The sequence below is a fragment of the Myodes glareolus genome, chromosome 23, assembly GCF_982192425.1.
Source record: "Myodes glareolus chromosome 23, mMyoGla1.1, whole genome shotgun sequence".
In the NCBI taxonomy this organism is placed as follows: Eukaryota; Metazoa; Chordata; class Mammalia; order Rodentia; family Cricetidae; genus Myodes; species Myodes glareolus.
In genome coordinates, this window is record NC_142048.1 from 33,264,266 (window position 1) to 33,282,627 (window position 18,362).

The 18,362-nt window shown below is 35.0% G+C and overlaps 1 protein-coding gene across 2 annotated transcripts in view; it reads right to left on the reverse strand.

The window, feature by feature from the left end:
* The window catches only part of Micu3 (mitochondrial calcium uptake 3), an 85,975-nt gene that overhangs the window by 4,859 nt on the left and 62,754 nt on the right, over positions 1 to 18,362 (reverse strand). Inside the window, exons 8-13 of one of the 2 annotated variants that reach the window (XM_048456615.3) lie at positions 18,230 to 18,268; positions 10,088 to 10,183; positions 6,912 to 7,012; positions 6,286 to 6,457; positions 3,563 to 3,671; positions 1,396 to 1,553 (exon numbers count right to left, since the gene is read on the reverse strand). In XM_048456615.3, coding sequence (XP_048312572.2) covers positions 1,396 to 1,553; positions 3,563 to 3,671; positions 6,286 to 6,457; positions 6,912 to 7,012; positions 10,088 to 10,183; positions 18,230 to 18,268 — 675 coding nt within the window. The remainder of the gene's footprint in view (positions 1 to 1,395; positions 1,554 to 3,562; positions 3,672 to 6,285; positions 6,458 to 6,911; positions 7,013 to 10,087; positions 10,184 to 18,229; positions 18,269 to 18,362) is intronic. The other variant, XM_048456616.3, reaches the window with a different exon arrangement.

The window sequence follows — 18,362 nt, forward strand, 5'->3', positions numbered from 1 at the left end:
AGATCCAGTATAATTTGATTCATATGTAGAATCTAAATCTAAAAGCCAAATTTATGGACACAGAGCAGGATGCTGGTTTCCAGAGGCTGGGAGGGTTTGCAGACACAGGAATAAGCGATCCACAGGTACAAATTCCAGTCACACAGGAGGAATGCATTTTCAAGATCAATTGCATAGAACAGTGATCACAACTAATAATCACATTTATTTCAAAACTGCTTTAAAATAGATTTAAATGCCTGAAACTACAAAGAAGCACAAGATTATATCAACTAGATTAAGATAATGAATCTACAATGTATTCATGTAACAAGTGTGCAAACATTACACACATAGAATAGTGAACAGAAATGAGACTCATGGAACTTAGAGGGAAGACCATGCCCAAAGCTTACAGTGTAGTTCATACCAAATTAAACCTTGTTATTTTTGAGGAGAAATAAATGGATTCCTACGTATATCCTTACAAGTGTCTGCAGAGTCAAGTGAAATGTTAACAAGCTACCACTAGGTGGCACTGAAGCACAACAGCCTGGGCGGAAAGTCATTAAGCAAATCTTTGAATTACAATGTTCTACTTCAAATGTTTGTCCTGACACAGGAGGAAGACTGGCTACAGCAGCTGTCAATTGAAAAGGATTTTTCTCCCTCTCCTTCTGGAATGTCCATTAAGTACATTAGCAATATAAACATTTATTAAACCACACTGGAGCTGAGATCTTAAAAAGCAATTTTTAGAAAAGGAAGGATGATCTCCTGTAACTTTTTAGTATGTCAAAGGAAAAATAGTAATGAAAAATTATTTTCAGTTTATTTTATACATAGGAATGTATCTGCAGTAGCTTAAGAGCCTCAGTTTCCTAAAGGAAACATTCAATGTGCAACAAGGAATAGTGATGTTTCCTTGTTTACTACCAAGTCTGAAGGCCGATGACAAGATTACATTAAAAACAACAACAAATGGCAATACCCTTTCCCCAAAACAAAAGTAAAGACATCCCCCTAATTGAATATAAAAATGAATTAAATGGGAAATGGTGGTATATGCCTTTAATCCCAGCACTTGGGAGGCAGAAGCAGGTGGATCTCTGTGAGTTCAAGGCCAGCCTGGTCTACAAAGTAAGTTCCAAGACAGGTTCTAAAAACATAGAGAAACCCTGTCACCCTGTCTCAAAAAACAAAAACAAACAAAATCTTTTATCACCTTTCATTGTTTTTGAATGTAGGTAAGGAAATCTTAGTTTTTTTTTAAAATATCATTTCATATATATATATATATTATATATATATATATAAAACCTCATATATATAACCTTAAACTCTCACATAAACTCTTTTTTATGTGAACTTAGATTTAAAAAGGATTATCAATAGGCTTGAAATCTTCAGACTTACCCGGAATCCTCTATGGAGTCTGTCTTTCATAATTCCAATAAATTCTTTATAACTTAATTGGTCATCTTTGTCAACATCAAAAATTTTGAAGATAGTATTCACCAAATGTGGTGACAGTTTAAGTCCAGTAGCTACGTAGACGGCACGTTTAAATTCATCTAGATAAATATCACAAAAAATGAAAAGGTAGGAAAAGGTATCTTTTTTAGTATATAATGCTAATTATTGCAAAGGCTGTAAAATGTTTTTTGCTAAACATGAGCCAGGATGGTAAATGACACACGACTGCACTGTCACTGACGGAAGAAGAAGACACTGTGGTTTTAGGGAAAAGAGTGAGCAGGGGCTCTACTGGGTTAATAATACACTCCATCAATGAAAGCTGAATCAACAGCTACTGCCAGCAAGAGACTCTTTATCAGTTAGTAAGATAAATTCCCAAGAAAGAGTTCAGATGTGAGACAAGATTCTCCGAGGTAACTATTATACAGGATCTCATAAAACTTTCCAGAAAGTGCTGAGAATGTGGAGATGAGTGATTAACTGTGTCTACAGTGTGGGTAAGGGAGGAGGGAAGAAAAGCGCACGCAACGGTTTCAAAAGGCTGTGATGAGGTATTGAGCTAAGCCCCACAGGAAGGATGGTTTCAGCAGTGGGAGAATCTGAAGGAGCATGTGCTGTGAGGGAGAAGAGACCAGAGTATGTAGACAATCGGCAGTCTGGGTGAGGACCCGGGGAAGCGCTGCACAGACAGAGAGGTCAGGAACCTGCACACTCTCTAGCAGGTACTGGGGGAACTTGAACAGTTTTCCCACAGCAATTATAGCAAAGAAAGGTGAAGTTTGTTTTAGGGGAGTCTTCCACGTGTTTCAGGAATAGCTCGTGGAAGGAATGCCACTTAGGTGGCCTTTGCAAATCCCTTTAAGAAGCAATGGCCTGAATTGTTGTGCTGACAGCAGCAAAGGAGAAAGGTATTAATCCAAATATTAATCTGAACATTCGAAGAAGTGAGACTAAAAAATTTTCCTCTTTTATAGTCCCACAAAATAAGAAAGCAGCTTTCTGCTCTGAATCAAATAAACAGATACTAATTTATTTTTAAAGGATATATTATTGCCGTAAGATATATTACATTTTAAGTACATGATATATTTCTATTGTTTGTGATGTAAATATTTATTATCATATAAGTATCGTTTGGAGACATGTATATTATTTGTGATAATATATATCATTTGTGGAGACATGCCTTCCAACGTCTAAGCATATAGTTTAGAGAAAGAATGAAATATAAAAATTGTTCAGGTCTGTCTTATTCAATGAACAAAATGAGGCTGTATAACAGACGTAACATGGGTGTTGAGTGGTTCCGAAGCTGGCGGTTTGAATTCAGGCCTTCACGGTTTAATGCTCCGACCCCTTCTATGCTTTTGAGAGAACTAACTATCATCAACATTTTGGGGGGGGAGAGTGTAGTGTGACTTTTTCCTAGAATTTGAAAATAAAAAATTCAAAACTATAATTTGAGATCTAACATAAATAGGTTCTGGTAGAGGCTAGTAAAATTGACTTGAAGACATCACCACACCACACAGCAAGAGGACACGGTTATAAGGGAGAGAATCCTAGTAAAAGGATTTGGCTTTTTAGTCAACCCATGAGCAAAGAATGAGGGAGTCCTGAAGACATCAGTATTTGAAGTTATATGACAGATGTATTTCTTTGTAAATTAAAAAAAGATATTCAATTTTATATATCAGTCTCAAAAACCAGTTAAAATAATTTAATGGCTAAGTGGCTCTGCTCATGTATTTTTGGTTTCTGATTAGGCAAACATCAGTGAGAATTTGTGCAGATTGCCATGTGTTCCCTGATGTTACCAAGTAGCCTCAAGGTTTCTTCTTAGACCTTCTACAATAAACTTTATTAGTTCTTCCTCATAATATGAAATGAAAGGCCAAAAATAAACCCAGTAAGAAATCAGCACATTCCCTACCTAGACTTTACATACTTTTAAGTTCCAGAACTGATTTCCCACAGAAATTATGAAGCCATACTTTCAGGTAAGCTGATGCATGACCAAACATATCTCACTAGCCTCTTCCAAAGTCTCTGGGAATGAGGTAGGGGTATTTTGACTTAAACATTTTGAAGAATGATTTCTTACCTTGTCCTATGGAACGGCTTGCAAAGTTATACATATTGAGGGCTATTGCAAAGTCTTCTAAGTTGTTCAGAAATTGGAAAAATGACCTGAACTCATCAAATGTAATGCCCTATTTTGGGAAAAGAAATGTGAATCGATTAGTATTGACAATTAAAGTATTAAAATAAGTGCAACACATTTAATACAGGAAAACATTAGGATGTGCAATATATTTCATAATCTAGCACACCAGGCATATTTGGAAAAATTCTCTAAATAAAGTGTAGGATTCACTCAGACTTCCTTTCATTGGGTAGCACCGCTACTCTGATAACAGTGAACTGTTTTAAGACACTGTCCTGTTAACATCAAGTGTCAACAAGTGCTGCAATGAAATAACTGGAAAAGTTCCAACTATGATAGTCCTCTAAACACCATTTCTTAGACCTACAGGATACCCGTAAAAACAGATTTGCTTTGCATATTTATTCTTTCACCTGATTCAGCATCAGGTCATCAATATGTTTATAATGACAATGCAAAAATCAAGATGCTGACTAAGCGTTAATTGTTGGGAAATGACTTTTTCAGTCATTCAAATGCAGCCGAGACACCTGGGGGAGGTGCAGTAGAAGCAGAACATGGCACTGACAGACCCAGCCCAGGAGGGCACAAGACTATGAAGGAGTGTGCTCCTAATAACCTGCTCTGGGAAGCTGTGTTCACGGGCCACAGTGCTACCACTGGTGTTACTTCGGTTAAATAGGAACAGCATTTGAAATAAAAATAATGTATCTCAGGTTTGGATGTAATCAACCAAATTTAAACAACTGGAAAATGTACAGGGGGAAAAAGAGCAGAGAGCCAATGGTTCTAGCTTCCCAAATCTGGCTTTGACTGCAGGGGTAAGTGAAGAGGAGCACTCATAAAGGAGTGGTGGGTGGCCAGGGAGCTAATGAAGAAGGTAGTTTTCCAGACTCCCAACTTTCAATCACTCTGAGTTTCATCATTAGAATTACATCTAAGCCCCCTTTTTCTTTCATCTACTGAGCTCTATCAGACGTACCTAACTTTCCCTTCTCACCACCTACTCTGTTCTTGGTTATTATTTTTATTAGTTGCCAAAGCATTTTCTCAAATAAACTAAGCCTGTTCTGTCCCCAGGCCCTCCTGTCTAAAATACTCTTCATCCAGTTTTTGAACAGCTCACTCCACACAGGCCCTGTTCAAAGGTACTTCTGAGGAACTCTAACAGCCTGCCTTCTCCATCAGTCTCCACAGGTCCTTTCCACAGCACTTAGCTTTACCTGAAAGCTGATATCTTTGTTTATTTAGTTTTTCTAGTAAATTATAATCCTTTGTGCCTTTAGTAAGACCTTATATTTAATATCTCTGAACGAAAAGGAAGTGTAGAATGGGAAGTGCCATTCAGATACCAGGTTTTTCTTTTCTGTTATTAGGGATGAGTGGTAGATGAGGGAAAGATCTAAGTAGAGTACAGTACAAGAAACACTTGCTTAGAGAGTCTTGGACAAGTGTCCAATGTTCTTAGTTTCTCCTTTTCTAAAAGAAATCTGCCAACACCTGCAAGGTTGTTCTGAAGATGATGCAAGAGTTCAGAACAAGCAATTACCATTCAATAACATCTGTAGAGATATTTCTACAAACTGGGCTTGCAAAAAAGCTGAATTTAACTTTAGATTTTTTACTCTGAAATAATTTTAGATAGGAAATTAATTTACAAAAACTATGAAAAGTTTCAAGATAGTCATCCTGCAATTTGACCTTCTGAGTTAATACAGACTAAAAGCCCTATACAGTATTACATAGCTTGAATAGCACAACTTAACGATTTTTATTTCAAGAGAATTATCTACTGGTTAAGAAAATCCAGCTTAGTGGGTAAAACAGATAAAACTCCTTTGGTTAAAAGATAATGCAAAGTAAAAGCCAAATGCATCAAGTCTTTTTTTTTCTTCTTCTCATTCCTTAGGTCAGTCTGAGAATTGTTAGAACTCACAATGTGTCCACTCTAAACAAACTCAAACTATTTGCAAGTTTTCTTGAACAGTTTAACCTGATCCTTCCATAAACAAACAGAAGAAGGCAATAGATCCCAAACATCCCAGGCTTAAAGGGAGACTTTTTACAGCAGTTTCTATTGGATTGCAATGAAGCATTCAAATACCATTAGATAATGCAACTGCTCAAAAGGGCTGACACCACACAGGCTACCAAGCAAATACACAAGGAGTTGTCCTGGGTTCTTAACTATTCATGGCATCCAAACTTGCTGAAAAGCCTCACTTCAAATGCAGATAAGATCACTCACTCATCAATGGCACTTTTCAAATGACCTTTTATTAGAGGTGTTACACAAATAAACAGAGGGTGGCAGAAATAATGTCAATATCGACTGCCTTACAAGGTTTGCAACTAGTCAAAATATCTAACTCACCAGAATTCTTCTGGAAAATAATAACAGTCATAATTTGAAACAAACAAACTAACTAATAGTTTTAAAGATTTTTCAGTATTTCTAAGAATACTGATCTCTACTTGAATTCAAAATTAACAGGCCTTGGCATACAGAGGGGAAGAATGATATATATTCAAAATAGTTTTTAATTCACAGAGGAGTTAGATTAATAAAATCATTTAATAAATCTATATAAAATACCATTTATTAGACAATGTGTTTCAAGATAATAGATGTAACAAAATGAAGATAAGGGGTTAAATACCTTTTCTTCAGGAATACTGTAGCGCACATTTTCCAAAAATACTGCTGTATTTTCCACATTAGTATACCGTAGAAGAATATGGGCAAAATCTTCTTCACTGATAGTATTCATTCCATTAGAGTAGGAAAGAAATTCTATTTCTAGAACTTCTGTTTGTAGGTTATCCATAAATCTGTGGTAAAATAATGAAAAATAAACAAGATAAATGATCAATTGTTTACTGCACATTTAATTATAGGAAATAATTTAATTATGTAACAGCTCAAAGTTTCTGAGGTGGAGAGGAATTACGGTCACAAAGCTGAACCTGAACACATGCTTCTCTTTCGGGCTGGAGCCTGCTTGTCTACAGAATGGCTACATCACCTTGTTGGGTAGAAAGAATATTGGCCATTATTATTGTGGCTTACTGAGGCTCAGAAATTAATGAGGAATATACTTCTAAAAACACAAGACATAATAATTATATGTATTTATTTTTTATTTTTCAGTAACTGTGTGGCAGTGGGTACTACATGGGGTACCTTCTGTGAAGACCAGCGTGGCTCAGTACCACTGTAGTAGATGATTTCCCGAGATCCCTTGACTTTAGTAGTCTAATAAATTTCAACAGAAATAAAGCTCACCTATAAAAATCTTCAAAGTTGAGCTCAGCTTTTCCTTTCTTTCCAAAAAAGTGTACCAGAAGTGTAGTGTCTGCTACTAAGCTTGTGATGTCATCAGCACGCTTAAAAACATAATTTAAAGTTAGCAGTAAAAAGAAAAAACAAAGCAAAACAGGATATTCACTATCTCCCAAGTAAGTTATCAAAATATAAACCAAGAGGGGCAGCAGAGATGCTTAGTCGTCAAGAACACTTGTTGTTCTTCCAGAAGACCCAGATTTGGGTCCCAACACCCACACAGCGGCTCATCTCCACAGGCACAGGGCCAGACACGGTACACATATATACATGCAGGCCCGACAATTTTATATATAAACATAAACACATCGAAAAAAAACCCCAAAAATGTAGAGGCCCAAACATTAGAATGAAGAGCGAAGGATACCGTCATGAATGCAACTACAACTAAAGTGGTCAAATTTTAAAAACAGAAATTTGAGCAATATTGACTTTTATTCTCAAAAATATTAAAGTCATAGTTACATTTTAAAATTATTCTATCTGAAATTATTATGGTCATAGGATACCTGTACTTTATATTATCTAAAATAGTTTAGTTATTTAGACATCATTTAATTATGCTGCTTTTATATAATTATTTAGAATTTTCTAAACAACATGAAAAATTCATTCAAAAGAGGGATATTCTCCAAAAATTTTGATTATATGGAGATGACAGAGAACGAACCCAAACTTTTATAAAACAGCTTCCTTTAGCCATGTTTATTATATAATAACTGATTTTTTAAAATGTCATAATACATTTAGAAAGAGGAACTAGAATAGTAATTTATCACTATACTTTTTTTCAAAGAAAACCATCATGTAATTTTTTAAATGGTCAAGAAGTTAATTTAACAGGATTTCCCCTTCTTTACTCAACTTAATAAACTACATTTCCACAAACAAAATCCTACTGTGTCTGATTACAGCCCTTACAAACTCAAATGCTTTACGCAGCTCCCCACTTCAGACCCAACTTTAGAGCTTCGTTAGCCTTTCCCTCTTCTTTCCTTTCCTTCTCTACTTTATAAATTCAAGTGCACAACTCAGGAAAGTCAAATGATCACAAAGCTCCACCGTTAAACAGCTGTGCACATCTGCTGAGGGTGCAGCTGAAATGGTACTCATCAGAAGTCAGGAAGCAGAATGGTTTTCTAAAAAGATGGGTCTCGTGGTTGCATATCACTCATTGTCCACAGGGTACATTTGGCTAAAAGTTATATTAGCTGGGAAGCAGCTCAGACGGAGTAGGATATAGTTTAGAGGTAGTGAGGTATTGGTCAGTGGCAGTGCGTGTTAGCACGGCTCAGCCTAGCACCAGTACTAAACACATAAAAAGTTATTTTAAATTTCAAAATTTGTATAAAATACAAATTCATTAAAACTATAAAAATAAAGTTTTAAGACTGTCTTTTAACAAAGTCTATTGATTACAATGTGAAAATAACCTTAATCTCCAGAAAAGGGAAACTGTCAAACATAATATAATTAAGTTTCTAAATAATCCAATGGATAAGTAGAATTTACAGTACAAAATATTAAATTTCATTTATAAAAATCAAAATAATTTTAAGAGTACTGGTACTGACAAACTGATTTCAGTACTTGTACAATATACTTGTACTCTTGAATTATGTTGGTCAGAAATTAGTGCCAGCTGTGACATATGCAAATTTTCTTTATGTAATTTGACAGTAATTTTAAAAACATGGTTTCTCTATAATTTAAAATACCAATAGTTTTAAGCAGTTGTGAAATGATAAAATGAGAAGCTAAGATCGAAGTTACATAAAATATTTTAAAAATTGTGTATTATATGTAATGAAGAAATACATATGCAAATTTCTACGTTTTCCTTCTCACTCAGTTTGAATCTTGAAATAATTCTGTCATACTACTATCCATAGTAACATGAGAAATTATAATAAGTTGTGACTCATAGTTAACTTTCCTTTTCTATAATGTAGGGGTGCAGCAACAGAGATACTCTCCAAATTAGGCCCCACTTCAAACTTTAAAGAAACAGAAAATCAAAAGAAGTCACAAATGTATTTTACAATTGTGTGTGTGTGTGTGTGTGTGTGTGTGTGTACACAAACATGCACATATGCTTTCATGAGATCAGGAATCAATGTTAGATGTCTTTCTTACACTATCCACCTAATGTTTTTAAGGCAGGGTCTTCCAGTGAACTGACTTTGTCAATGCGGCGAGACTGCCTGGCCAGCAGGCAGCAGCTACTGTCCTCATCTCCTCCTCCTCCCTGCTGGCACTGAAGAATACAGAATGTGCCTCTGTGCCAGCCCTTCCCATGGATGTACGATGGCTGAGCTTGGGTCCTCATGCTTGCGTGCCAAGCATGCCAACAGTAAATCATACAGTTAAAGTTTAGAAAGGAAATTAGATGTCAAGTTTAATAGTACAGACTTAAAGCCTATTGATGGTAGCACGACATGAATAGGAGAGGAGAGGCAGCCCCTCCTGAGTGCAGCACTACAGTGTCCATCGACATCAAGTTCACACAGAATACAACAGAATCTGAGCTGGCTTGATTCTTATTTAAATGGGGACTGGCAATCTTAAGTGATACAATGATCAACAACTTCTCCATTCCTTGACTGAATGTTTATATCACACCCCTGGACATTTTGTATCCCTGCCCTTGTTAAACTGTTCACTATTAGTTGGAGAAGTTTAATTGTTTAAAACTAACATAAGAGCCAGCCATCTTTTATAAGTGAAGCATTTTAGTATTTCATGTAACACTGTAATGTTGTAGGATAAACAATTTCAGTTGAATTTACAAGTAGCATAGGCTACTATTTCAAGTTTCTAGTCCTTAATTAAAACTTACTATTATTTCCTATTAAATAAGTTGGAAAGTTACACTTTATATAACAAAAAAGGTCAATTAACCCAGACAGTAATAACAGGCATCTCTTGTCAGTATGATGCATATATTAAAATACTCTTTCTATACAGTAATTATACATGGCACATAGTACTTATCAGTTTACTAAAAAAGAAATAGAAAAAGTGGTACATTTTTTGCTTCATTTTGTGAGTCTAAAACCAAATGTAGATTAGATTAACAAAATGGCACGTGCAAAGACCATGTGGAGGCTTCACTGTACCTCTGCGAGGTCTGAAAAGAGCGCTTGGCTTGTGTTACGTCTCAGGGTATCCCAGTAGCTCCTGGAGACGAGTTCCTCAGCATCTGTTTTAAGTACCTGTAGAAGTTTTAAGAACAACACCATAAGTCTACGAATTGTCACAGTGAATGGCAACTTACATGCTTTATGTCTCTTCTAACCAAGAGAAGAGAGCCCATTAACTTACCTTTATGTTGTTCTGCTGCACACAACAGTATTATATTACGCAGCTAGCAGACCCATGGTGCTTTCAGGGATGAAATGGTATATAACCTGTTTCTAAGCACAATGCGGCTATGTCAAAAAGAATCAAATTCTTCAATCTCATCTGTCTCTTTGTTGAGACATATATTAACGTCTACAAAAGTATGACATGAAAATTTTATTTACACTTTGTGTGAAGTGGTATATGGAGATTTTTTTGTAAATTTGTGGTAACCGATTAAATGTCTATCTAATTTAAAAATTAGTTGTTTTATCATTCATTTCATTAGACTAACAAAATCAAAATAAACATATGCATACCTTATAGATACAAACTTTAATACAAAGCTTGTAAAAACATATAAATCAAATGTTGAAAACCTGTTCCAGTACTTGACAGCTGTGTCTACTCTGAAAGGGAAGGTACATTAATGCTTTCAAGGGCAGGGCACTCATTTTCATCTCATTACTGGCTAGAGTGATGGTATTTCTAAAGTTAAAAACTACAAGTCTAACCTGAAACTCTAAACAAAAATAATTAAAATCAGCTTCTGTCTGGATGTTCAATGAATACTGAAGTTATCAGGCTTACAGATCTTTTGGTTAGAGAGAGAAGACAATTTACTATGGCAGGATAGTAGAACTTTTTTCCTTTTCTTTTGTCTCACTTTTTAAAAGGCAGTTATCAGTGAGGTGTGGTGCATGTGGTTATATTCCCAGATACTTTAGAGTTCAGGACAGGAGACTGTTAGATCCTAAAAGTTCAAGGCCTGATTGGACAGCATAGTGAGACTCTGTCTCAGGCAAATAGACAGGAAATCTGGAGGAAATATTAAAACTATAGCATGCACTAGGAATATTTCAAAGGTATTTTTCTAATTTTAGCTAGCTTCATAATTAACTAGACAACACTGTCCACTACTAATTATTTGTTGATAATGAAGTATTGTTTAGCTGGAAACAGGTAACAGACATACATGCTGTGTGTCCACGTGGCCCCAGAATCCATGTGACAAGGATCTGTCATTACTGCTTTTTCTAACTTAGTTGATGACAATCAGTTACAAACTATGCCAGGAAAACTGGCTAAATACAAATGTAGCACAGTGCATTTTCCTTATAGATGCTAGATTAACAACGGGCTCATTTTATTGACATATTTTCAACATTTTTACATTTTATCTGCCACTTAGGACATTAAAACATGATTTTTAAAAAGGTTTATTAAACCTACTGAACTAGAAAATATGGCTTATTGACCCTATCACAAGAGCTAACGGTAACAACTTTGTGAATTCATGGTTTTTACATGTATAGAAAAGAAGCAACTTTATGAAGTTAGAGCAATACCCTGCATGGTAGGGTATCAACCTTTTGCCTCTTTCAGCTTCCATATAGTTACAATACTAGAAAATTTATATTTGTCTGTATATTTTACTACTTTAAAATTAAGATATTCAAAATATAACAGCTATATAGACCCCTCAAAGCTTTTCTTAATTCTTCACTTAGCTTGAATCTAAATCATGCTAAAATATGAGCTTATAGAATGCTGTAACTGTCTCTATTTTCTGTTTTATACCATCTTTTAAAATATAATGCATCTAAGGGAAGATCCAATATTTTCACAGCTATTATTACTGTAAATAAAAGATGTGGTATCCTCACTCATGCCCATGTATGTCTACTCTCAAACTAGTATTTAATTTTTAACAAATAACTTCAATGATACAATTAAGCATGAATGTTTGTAACATGCAAAACTGCAGGAAGATTTAACAGAAGAAAAAAATATAAATAGGACTGCAATAAAGTCCTTTCCTCAAATAGATAAGAAGCTTAAACTAGAATATAAAGGAAGAAATACAGAGCAAATTCAATATCAGAATATAGGTATATAGACTAAAGAAAGCGTACAACTGTAACCGTGTACTAAATGGTGATAAAGAGACAGCCCTGAGGCCTTTGTGTATAAACGAAAGGCAGCATGCAAAGGTTTCTTGAAGACATCTCACTGTGTGACCTCAGCTTTCAGCCCTGCACCAGTGGAACAAGTTAAGTGTGCACTTTCATTAAAAGACACGGTTCAAAAGAACTTCTAAAAAGGATGGAACAGGCAAAATGATGTTCTACCTCCTAAGCCTGATTGATATCTATCTCTATCTATATATTTTGGTCAAAACTCTGAGGCTAGGAATTAATGGAATTTCTTAAACTTTGCAGATTTAAGAATTTCTAAGTTTTTTTTTTCTGTTAAAGCAGGGTCCTATTCAGGTATTCGCAGTGATATTTGTGATAGGAAGAAAGGAGTGCAGAGAAGGAAGAAAGAAAGGTCAAAGGAAGTTCTGAACAAAGACTAACTTAGAGATAATGATTTGTCACTATGGTAAGCAAAATCACTCCCCAAGGCTAGCCATGACTAAAGAGCAAGTACTTCACATACTAACCCACGAACAAAACAAGTAAAATTGTCTTTATATTTTGTGCTGCTGTAGCAAATGTGGCAAGCAAGCAAACAAACAATAAAAATAGCCCAGAGACATGGAACTATAATTTAATGCTGTGTTAGACTAGTTTTTCACCTGGTCTGTCAAACTTTCAGAGAGAAGCTAACAGACAGGGAAGACAAAATGAGTGTCCCTGAAAGTTCCAGAAAGCAGTAACAGAGAAAGATGGAAAATCCATTTGGGTAATGGCAGTGAATTCTCAATAATAAAGGGGAGACAACAATTTCCTGTTTTTGAAGCTCAACAAATCTCACCAAAGAGAAAAGCAGAGCAGAGAGGCTCCCTGCAGCAAGACTACAGAAAAAAGACAAAGAAGACTTAGAATGACATTCTGCTACACTCAATGGAATCAGAGCTCTGCTCCACCATCATCAGAGAAGGTTCCTTCTGTGGCAGATGGGAAAGAATACAGACCCACAGTCAGACAACATACAGAGAGTAAGACCTTTGCACACTCTATCCTACAAAAGGATGCTATCAAAACTAACACATCCTTCTGTCTGCTTGTCTTGTTCAAGTCTCATGTGTTAGTTTCTGTTTTATCATATTATATTATATTATTCCTTAAAAGCCTGTATGTTATCTAATAAGAGAGAGAATGGGCGTTAATCCAGACAGGAGGGAAGTGGGGGAGGAACTGGGAGAAGCAGAGGGTGGGGAAACTGTAGTAGGATACATTATATGATTATATGAGAAGAAATCTATTTTTAGTAATAGGGGGGAGGAGACCCAGGTCACCTACAAAAGAAAAATAATTACATCCAGAGTTGACCTTTTAATTTCAATTATAGAAGTAAAAAATCAGTATATAAATTTTATCATTACATGCTGAGAAGCGTAAGTTAAATTAGAATAAAGACATTTTCAAAGAGAGGTTTTGCTTGTTTTCTTTTTGGTTGTGATGTGTATTGAACCCAGAGTCATAGACATGCTAAATAAAATTCAATGATATAGTTACCCATGAACTATATTGCTAAATCATCTTTTTCTTTTTTAAGGGACTCGCTCTTGAGGATGCATTTTATGAGTATTAGATTACAAAGGTTAGAAAGCAGTGAGATTAACCATGTGGTCTGGTGTCCACATATATACATGTACATACGCACAGGGCAGACAGCAACCTCAGTTATCTTCCTGCTTCACTCCCCACCCATGAGAAAGACACTGTACCTGGAGTTCATCAGCCATGTTAGACTGGCTGGCCCATGAGCTTGAGGGAGCCATCTACTCTTGTCCCACATCCCCTAGTGCTGGGGTTATAGACATGTCCCATCTACTTAGCCTTTATGTGGATTCTGGGAACCAGTCCTCAGAACAGCAAGTACTTTACAAATGGAGCCTGGTCCTTAGCTCCAAAAGAGAAATGGGGTAAAGAATAGTAAATATACAGGCAATTCTAAATAAACATTGATGGTCAGGAGTAGTGCACAAGCCTGGAATCCTAGCATTTGAGAGGCTGACACTGGAGAATCAAGAGTACAAAGGCAGCCCAAGTTACACAGTAAAATAATCACAAACAGATATTGGGGTAGGTATTTAAAATATCTAATTTGAGATATTAGAAAGAAGAATCATGCAGACACTGTACAAGAACTCCAATTATCTGTGCGGAGAGATACAAAGTTAACTAGCCTAAGTTAACTTAGGAAGTTAACTTAGGATTGTTACTAAGGAAGAACATAAAGATATTGCCTAGGACTTTTTATTTTAGGTATATCCATCAAAAACTAAGAAAGCAAACAAAGAAATACACTGAGTATCTTCAAAACTTAAAAAATAAATTTCAGTTAATCTAAAGAAGGAAAAACTAGGAAAAAAAGAATGATTTATAGAGAAAAAATAACTAAATTCCACATCAGAAAGTAATCATACAAATGTAAGTTGACTGAACTTCTAATTAAAACTTTCCCAGTTAATGAGAAAAGCAAAGCTGAAAAGGGTATAGCAGGTTACTGTGGATGAGAGACCAGTAATTAGCACCAGCTTGCTCAATGAAAATAAATGAAGAGGCCAAACAAAAATCTAACACAGACACATCTTAAAGGTTCTTACAAATACTATTTGCTTTTGGTTTTGGATTGACACTTGTACTTACAGTACAGAAGCAAGAGTAAGAGTCCTGCTAACTCCATACAATGGGTTGAGACCGTGTCATCAAAGACCTACATCACCACGTTCTTCAGCGCCATACACTCACACTGGAGCAAAGAAGACTCCATTTAAGGAGGCACTTGCTCAAACTGTTGAGTACAGAGTTTGGACATCTGCTGTGGTAACACAGGAAGAATCCTGGTGCACCTCTGCTACATTACTCAGGTGTTGGAAGTGCCCAGCTGAAGACAGTCTGGGTTACAAGCTGAACTAGCTACTTTCTTCATGAACCACCATGCTCACTTGGTAGAAGAACTGATAAACCCACTGCCAGAAACAATAAAGAGACCGAGCAAGAACTACCTACAAGGATTCCATTCATATAAGGTGAAAATGAGTAAACCTGGAGCATATTTTCAGAATGCCTAAGTAGTGACGTAAAGACCATTTGGGGGACAGACAAGAATTATGACATTATAAAGGGGATTCTGGGGCATAGCAACATTGTAGTTTTTGAATTATTTTATAATTATTCATTTTATTTGCATTAAGTTTGAGCTAAAATACACTTTTAAAATCAGAAAAAGCTTCATTATCATTACAGGGAACAATAATTAAAAAGTCTAAAATATTAATTAAAAAGGTAGTCTATACTTGTAACTAAACTAGATGGCAAAATATACCCAGAAATCTAGTATAGTGCCTACTGGAAATTTAGCTAATAATAATTTATCTATATTCTCACACACATAATGTATCAAAATAGATAAAATAAAAATGAAAACCATTTTGAGTAGACAATAAAATCTATAATTGTAACATTTAGTTTAATATACCAATTGACAGATTAAGCAGACAAACTGCTAATAATGACAGAAAAGGCAGAAAACATACAATTAACATGCATGGTAATATATATGTGTAAATATATGTACATATATATTACAACTCTGCATCATAAACAAGAGAAGACACATTTTTAATAATAAAGATTATTTATGAATATTGACATTTAGCCCATAAATCACATTTCAACATATGATAAAATACGAGAGAAACTGTATTAAAAAATTAACACATTTTCTGACAGTAATATAATTAGGGTAATTAAGAAAAATATTCTAATAAAGGATGCTGAAGTAAAAAATTTCTAACCTTTGAGATATTTGAATTACTTATTCTTTTGAATTTTCTCTTTTGTGGAAAAATAACCAAAACTTACTACGTGAGAAATCTAAAATGAATCTGGGTTACTTAGAGTAGAAGATCTACTGAAGGTAACTGCTTTATTCATAGGCACAGGGAGTAGCTTCAATCTTTCACTGCAGTAGGAAAATGAAAACAGGCAGAATTTACTGCAGGAGAAAATAATCTTGGGACAGGCTATTTGAGGGGTCAGGGAGTGTCTGCCTTCATGTCCAGACCCCACCTCCTTCCTGAAGGTACTTCAGAAAAATCATTACTAACAGGTAAGAAATTTTCTGTGATATGAAAAAGTTCAAAACATCAAACAAAATCTTAAGAGAGTTAAATTACGTAATCCACTTGAGAGTGTAGAAGACCATGAAGTTATATCACATTCACATGTCTCTTACATAAAGACAGAAATTGTCCTCAATAAACAAAATGAAAAATGTGCTAACCAATAAAATAAAAAAGATAATATGTTTTTCTGATCAAGGGTGATATAAATAAAATACAGACTGTTTATATCTGGCTAATCTCTTAGCTCCCGAGACTGTAAAGGACACACAGTTTAAACTGTATGGTAACTACTCATGAAATTAAACGAATTATTGAAACTGCTACAGTTAAAATGTGGTTTATACAAGGTTATGGAGTACTAAAGTCATAAATACTATTAACTATATGTTTAAAAGTACATATGATTTCTAATGTGAGACTTTCATTTTGTAAGTTTTTACAAAATTTTAAAGGATTAACAGAGAAATACTTTTAAAATCAACTAAAAATTGCTCTTTTTTGGAAGCAGCAGTACATTTTATAGAAAATGGTTCCCATTTCTTAAACAAATTTAAACACTTGGGTATGTGATTCCCATAGACTTGGCTTGCTTTCCAATAATTCCCTGTTGTTCCTTGTGAGTAGGCAGGATACCTGTGCTTGCTTGATGCTGAAACTGCCTTCAGTGTGAGTTTAAGTTTAAAGTAAGAGTTTTACAGTTTAGAGTAGCTAATTTGATATGGGATAACCCCTCTGTATGCTGTGAATATGTCTTATTACCACTGGTTAATAAAAAAGCTGATTTGGCCAATAGCTAGGCAGAATAAAGTCAGGCGGGAAATCTAAGCAAAGACACAGGGAGGAAGAATACGGAGTCTAGGAGACGCCAGCAGCAGCATGAAAGCAAGATGTGAGGTAACAAGCTTCATGGTAATATATAAAATAATAGAAATGGGTTAATTTAAATTGTAAGAACTAGTTAACAATAAGCCTGAGCTAGAAGGCCAAAAAGTTTATATATTAAGACTCAGAGTGGTTATTCGGGACCTGGCGGTGGAGAGAAAATTCCAGTTACACTAATTAGACAGTATGGAAGGTGAGTGCCCACCTTAGAACTGCACGTGAAACCTTTGACACGTGTCCCCTGAATTCAAGGACTTCCCAAGCTTGAAGGATACCTGGGAAATTAAATGAACTGCACATGTTTATAGGAAAGGGTCAGGTCTATTCTGAGCAGGTTCCTATGTGCTAGACTAACCAATAAGTTTGTTTTCAAGAGAATAGAAAAGTCAGAATTAAGAAGAATATTTATAGAAATTTTCACAATGAAAGAATGAAACTCATAATTGTCTCTGTGTAGTAATACAACAAGCAGCATCTTATACATCTTTTAAAAAGACTAGAGCAAGTAGGCAGGCAACAGAATTTCTGAAAAAGATGAAAACTAAAAATTAAAAAATCTACTCATTAACATGCTTTTATTGGCATTGACCAATCTAGATTTAGTTCTTAAAATACCTTTATTCTTCAGGAAGAGAGCCTATCTGCTCTATTTTTTTTGTATAATGCTTCATACATTGCTGAAAAATATAAAATTTCAATTATTCTACCAGAATTTCTGGTGGTACCTGTTCACTCACATTTATGTTAATTTACAGACATACAACTAATAAAGATACACGATTACTTTCTATATTTTAGTCTTAAAAAAAAACCTTTGGCTTGATTGTATCTTACTGTATTCAATAAATTCCAAAACATTTTAAATAGCAGATATTGCTTTAGATATAGAAATAACATTATCTAATATAACAGGTGAGGGCTATATACATAAAAACATTTAAAGGGTTGTACATACACTATTAGTAGGAGAATGGTATCCATAAAGTTGAAGACGCTGACATAGAGCACAAAGGGCCAAATGAAGTGTCACATTTCAGAATGAACCCAAGTACAGCGAAAGAAAAAAGAAAAAGACGACAAAATAATCA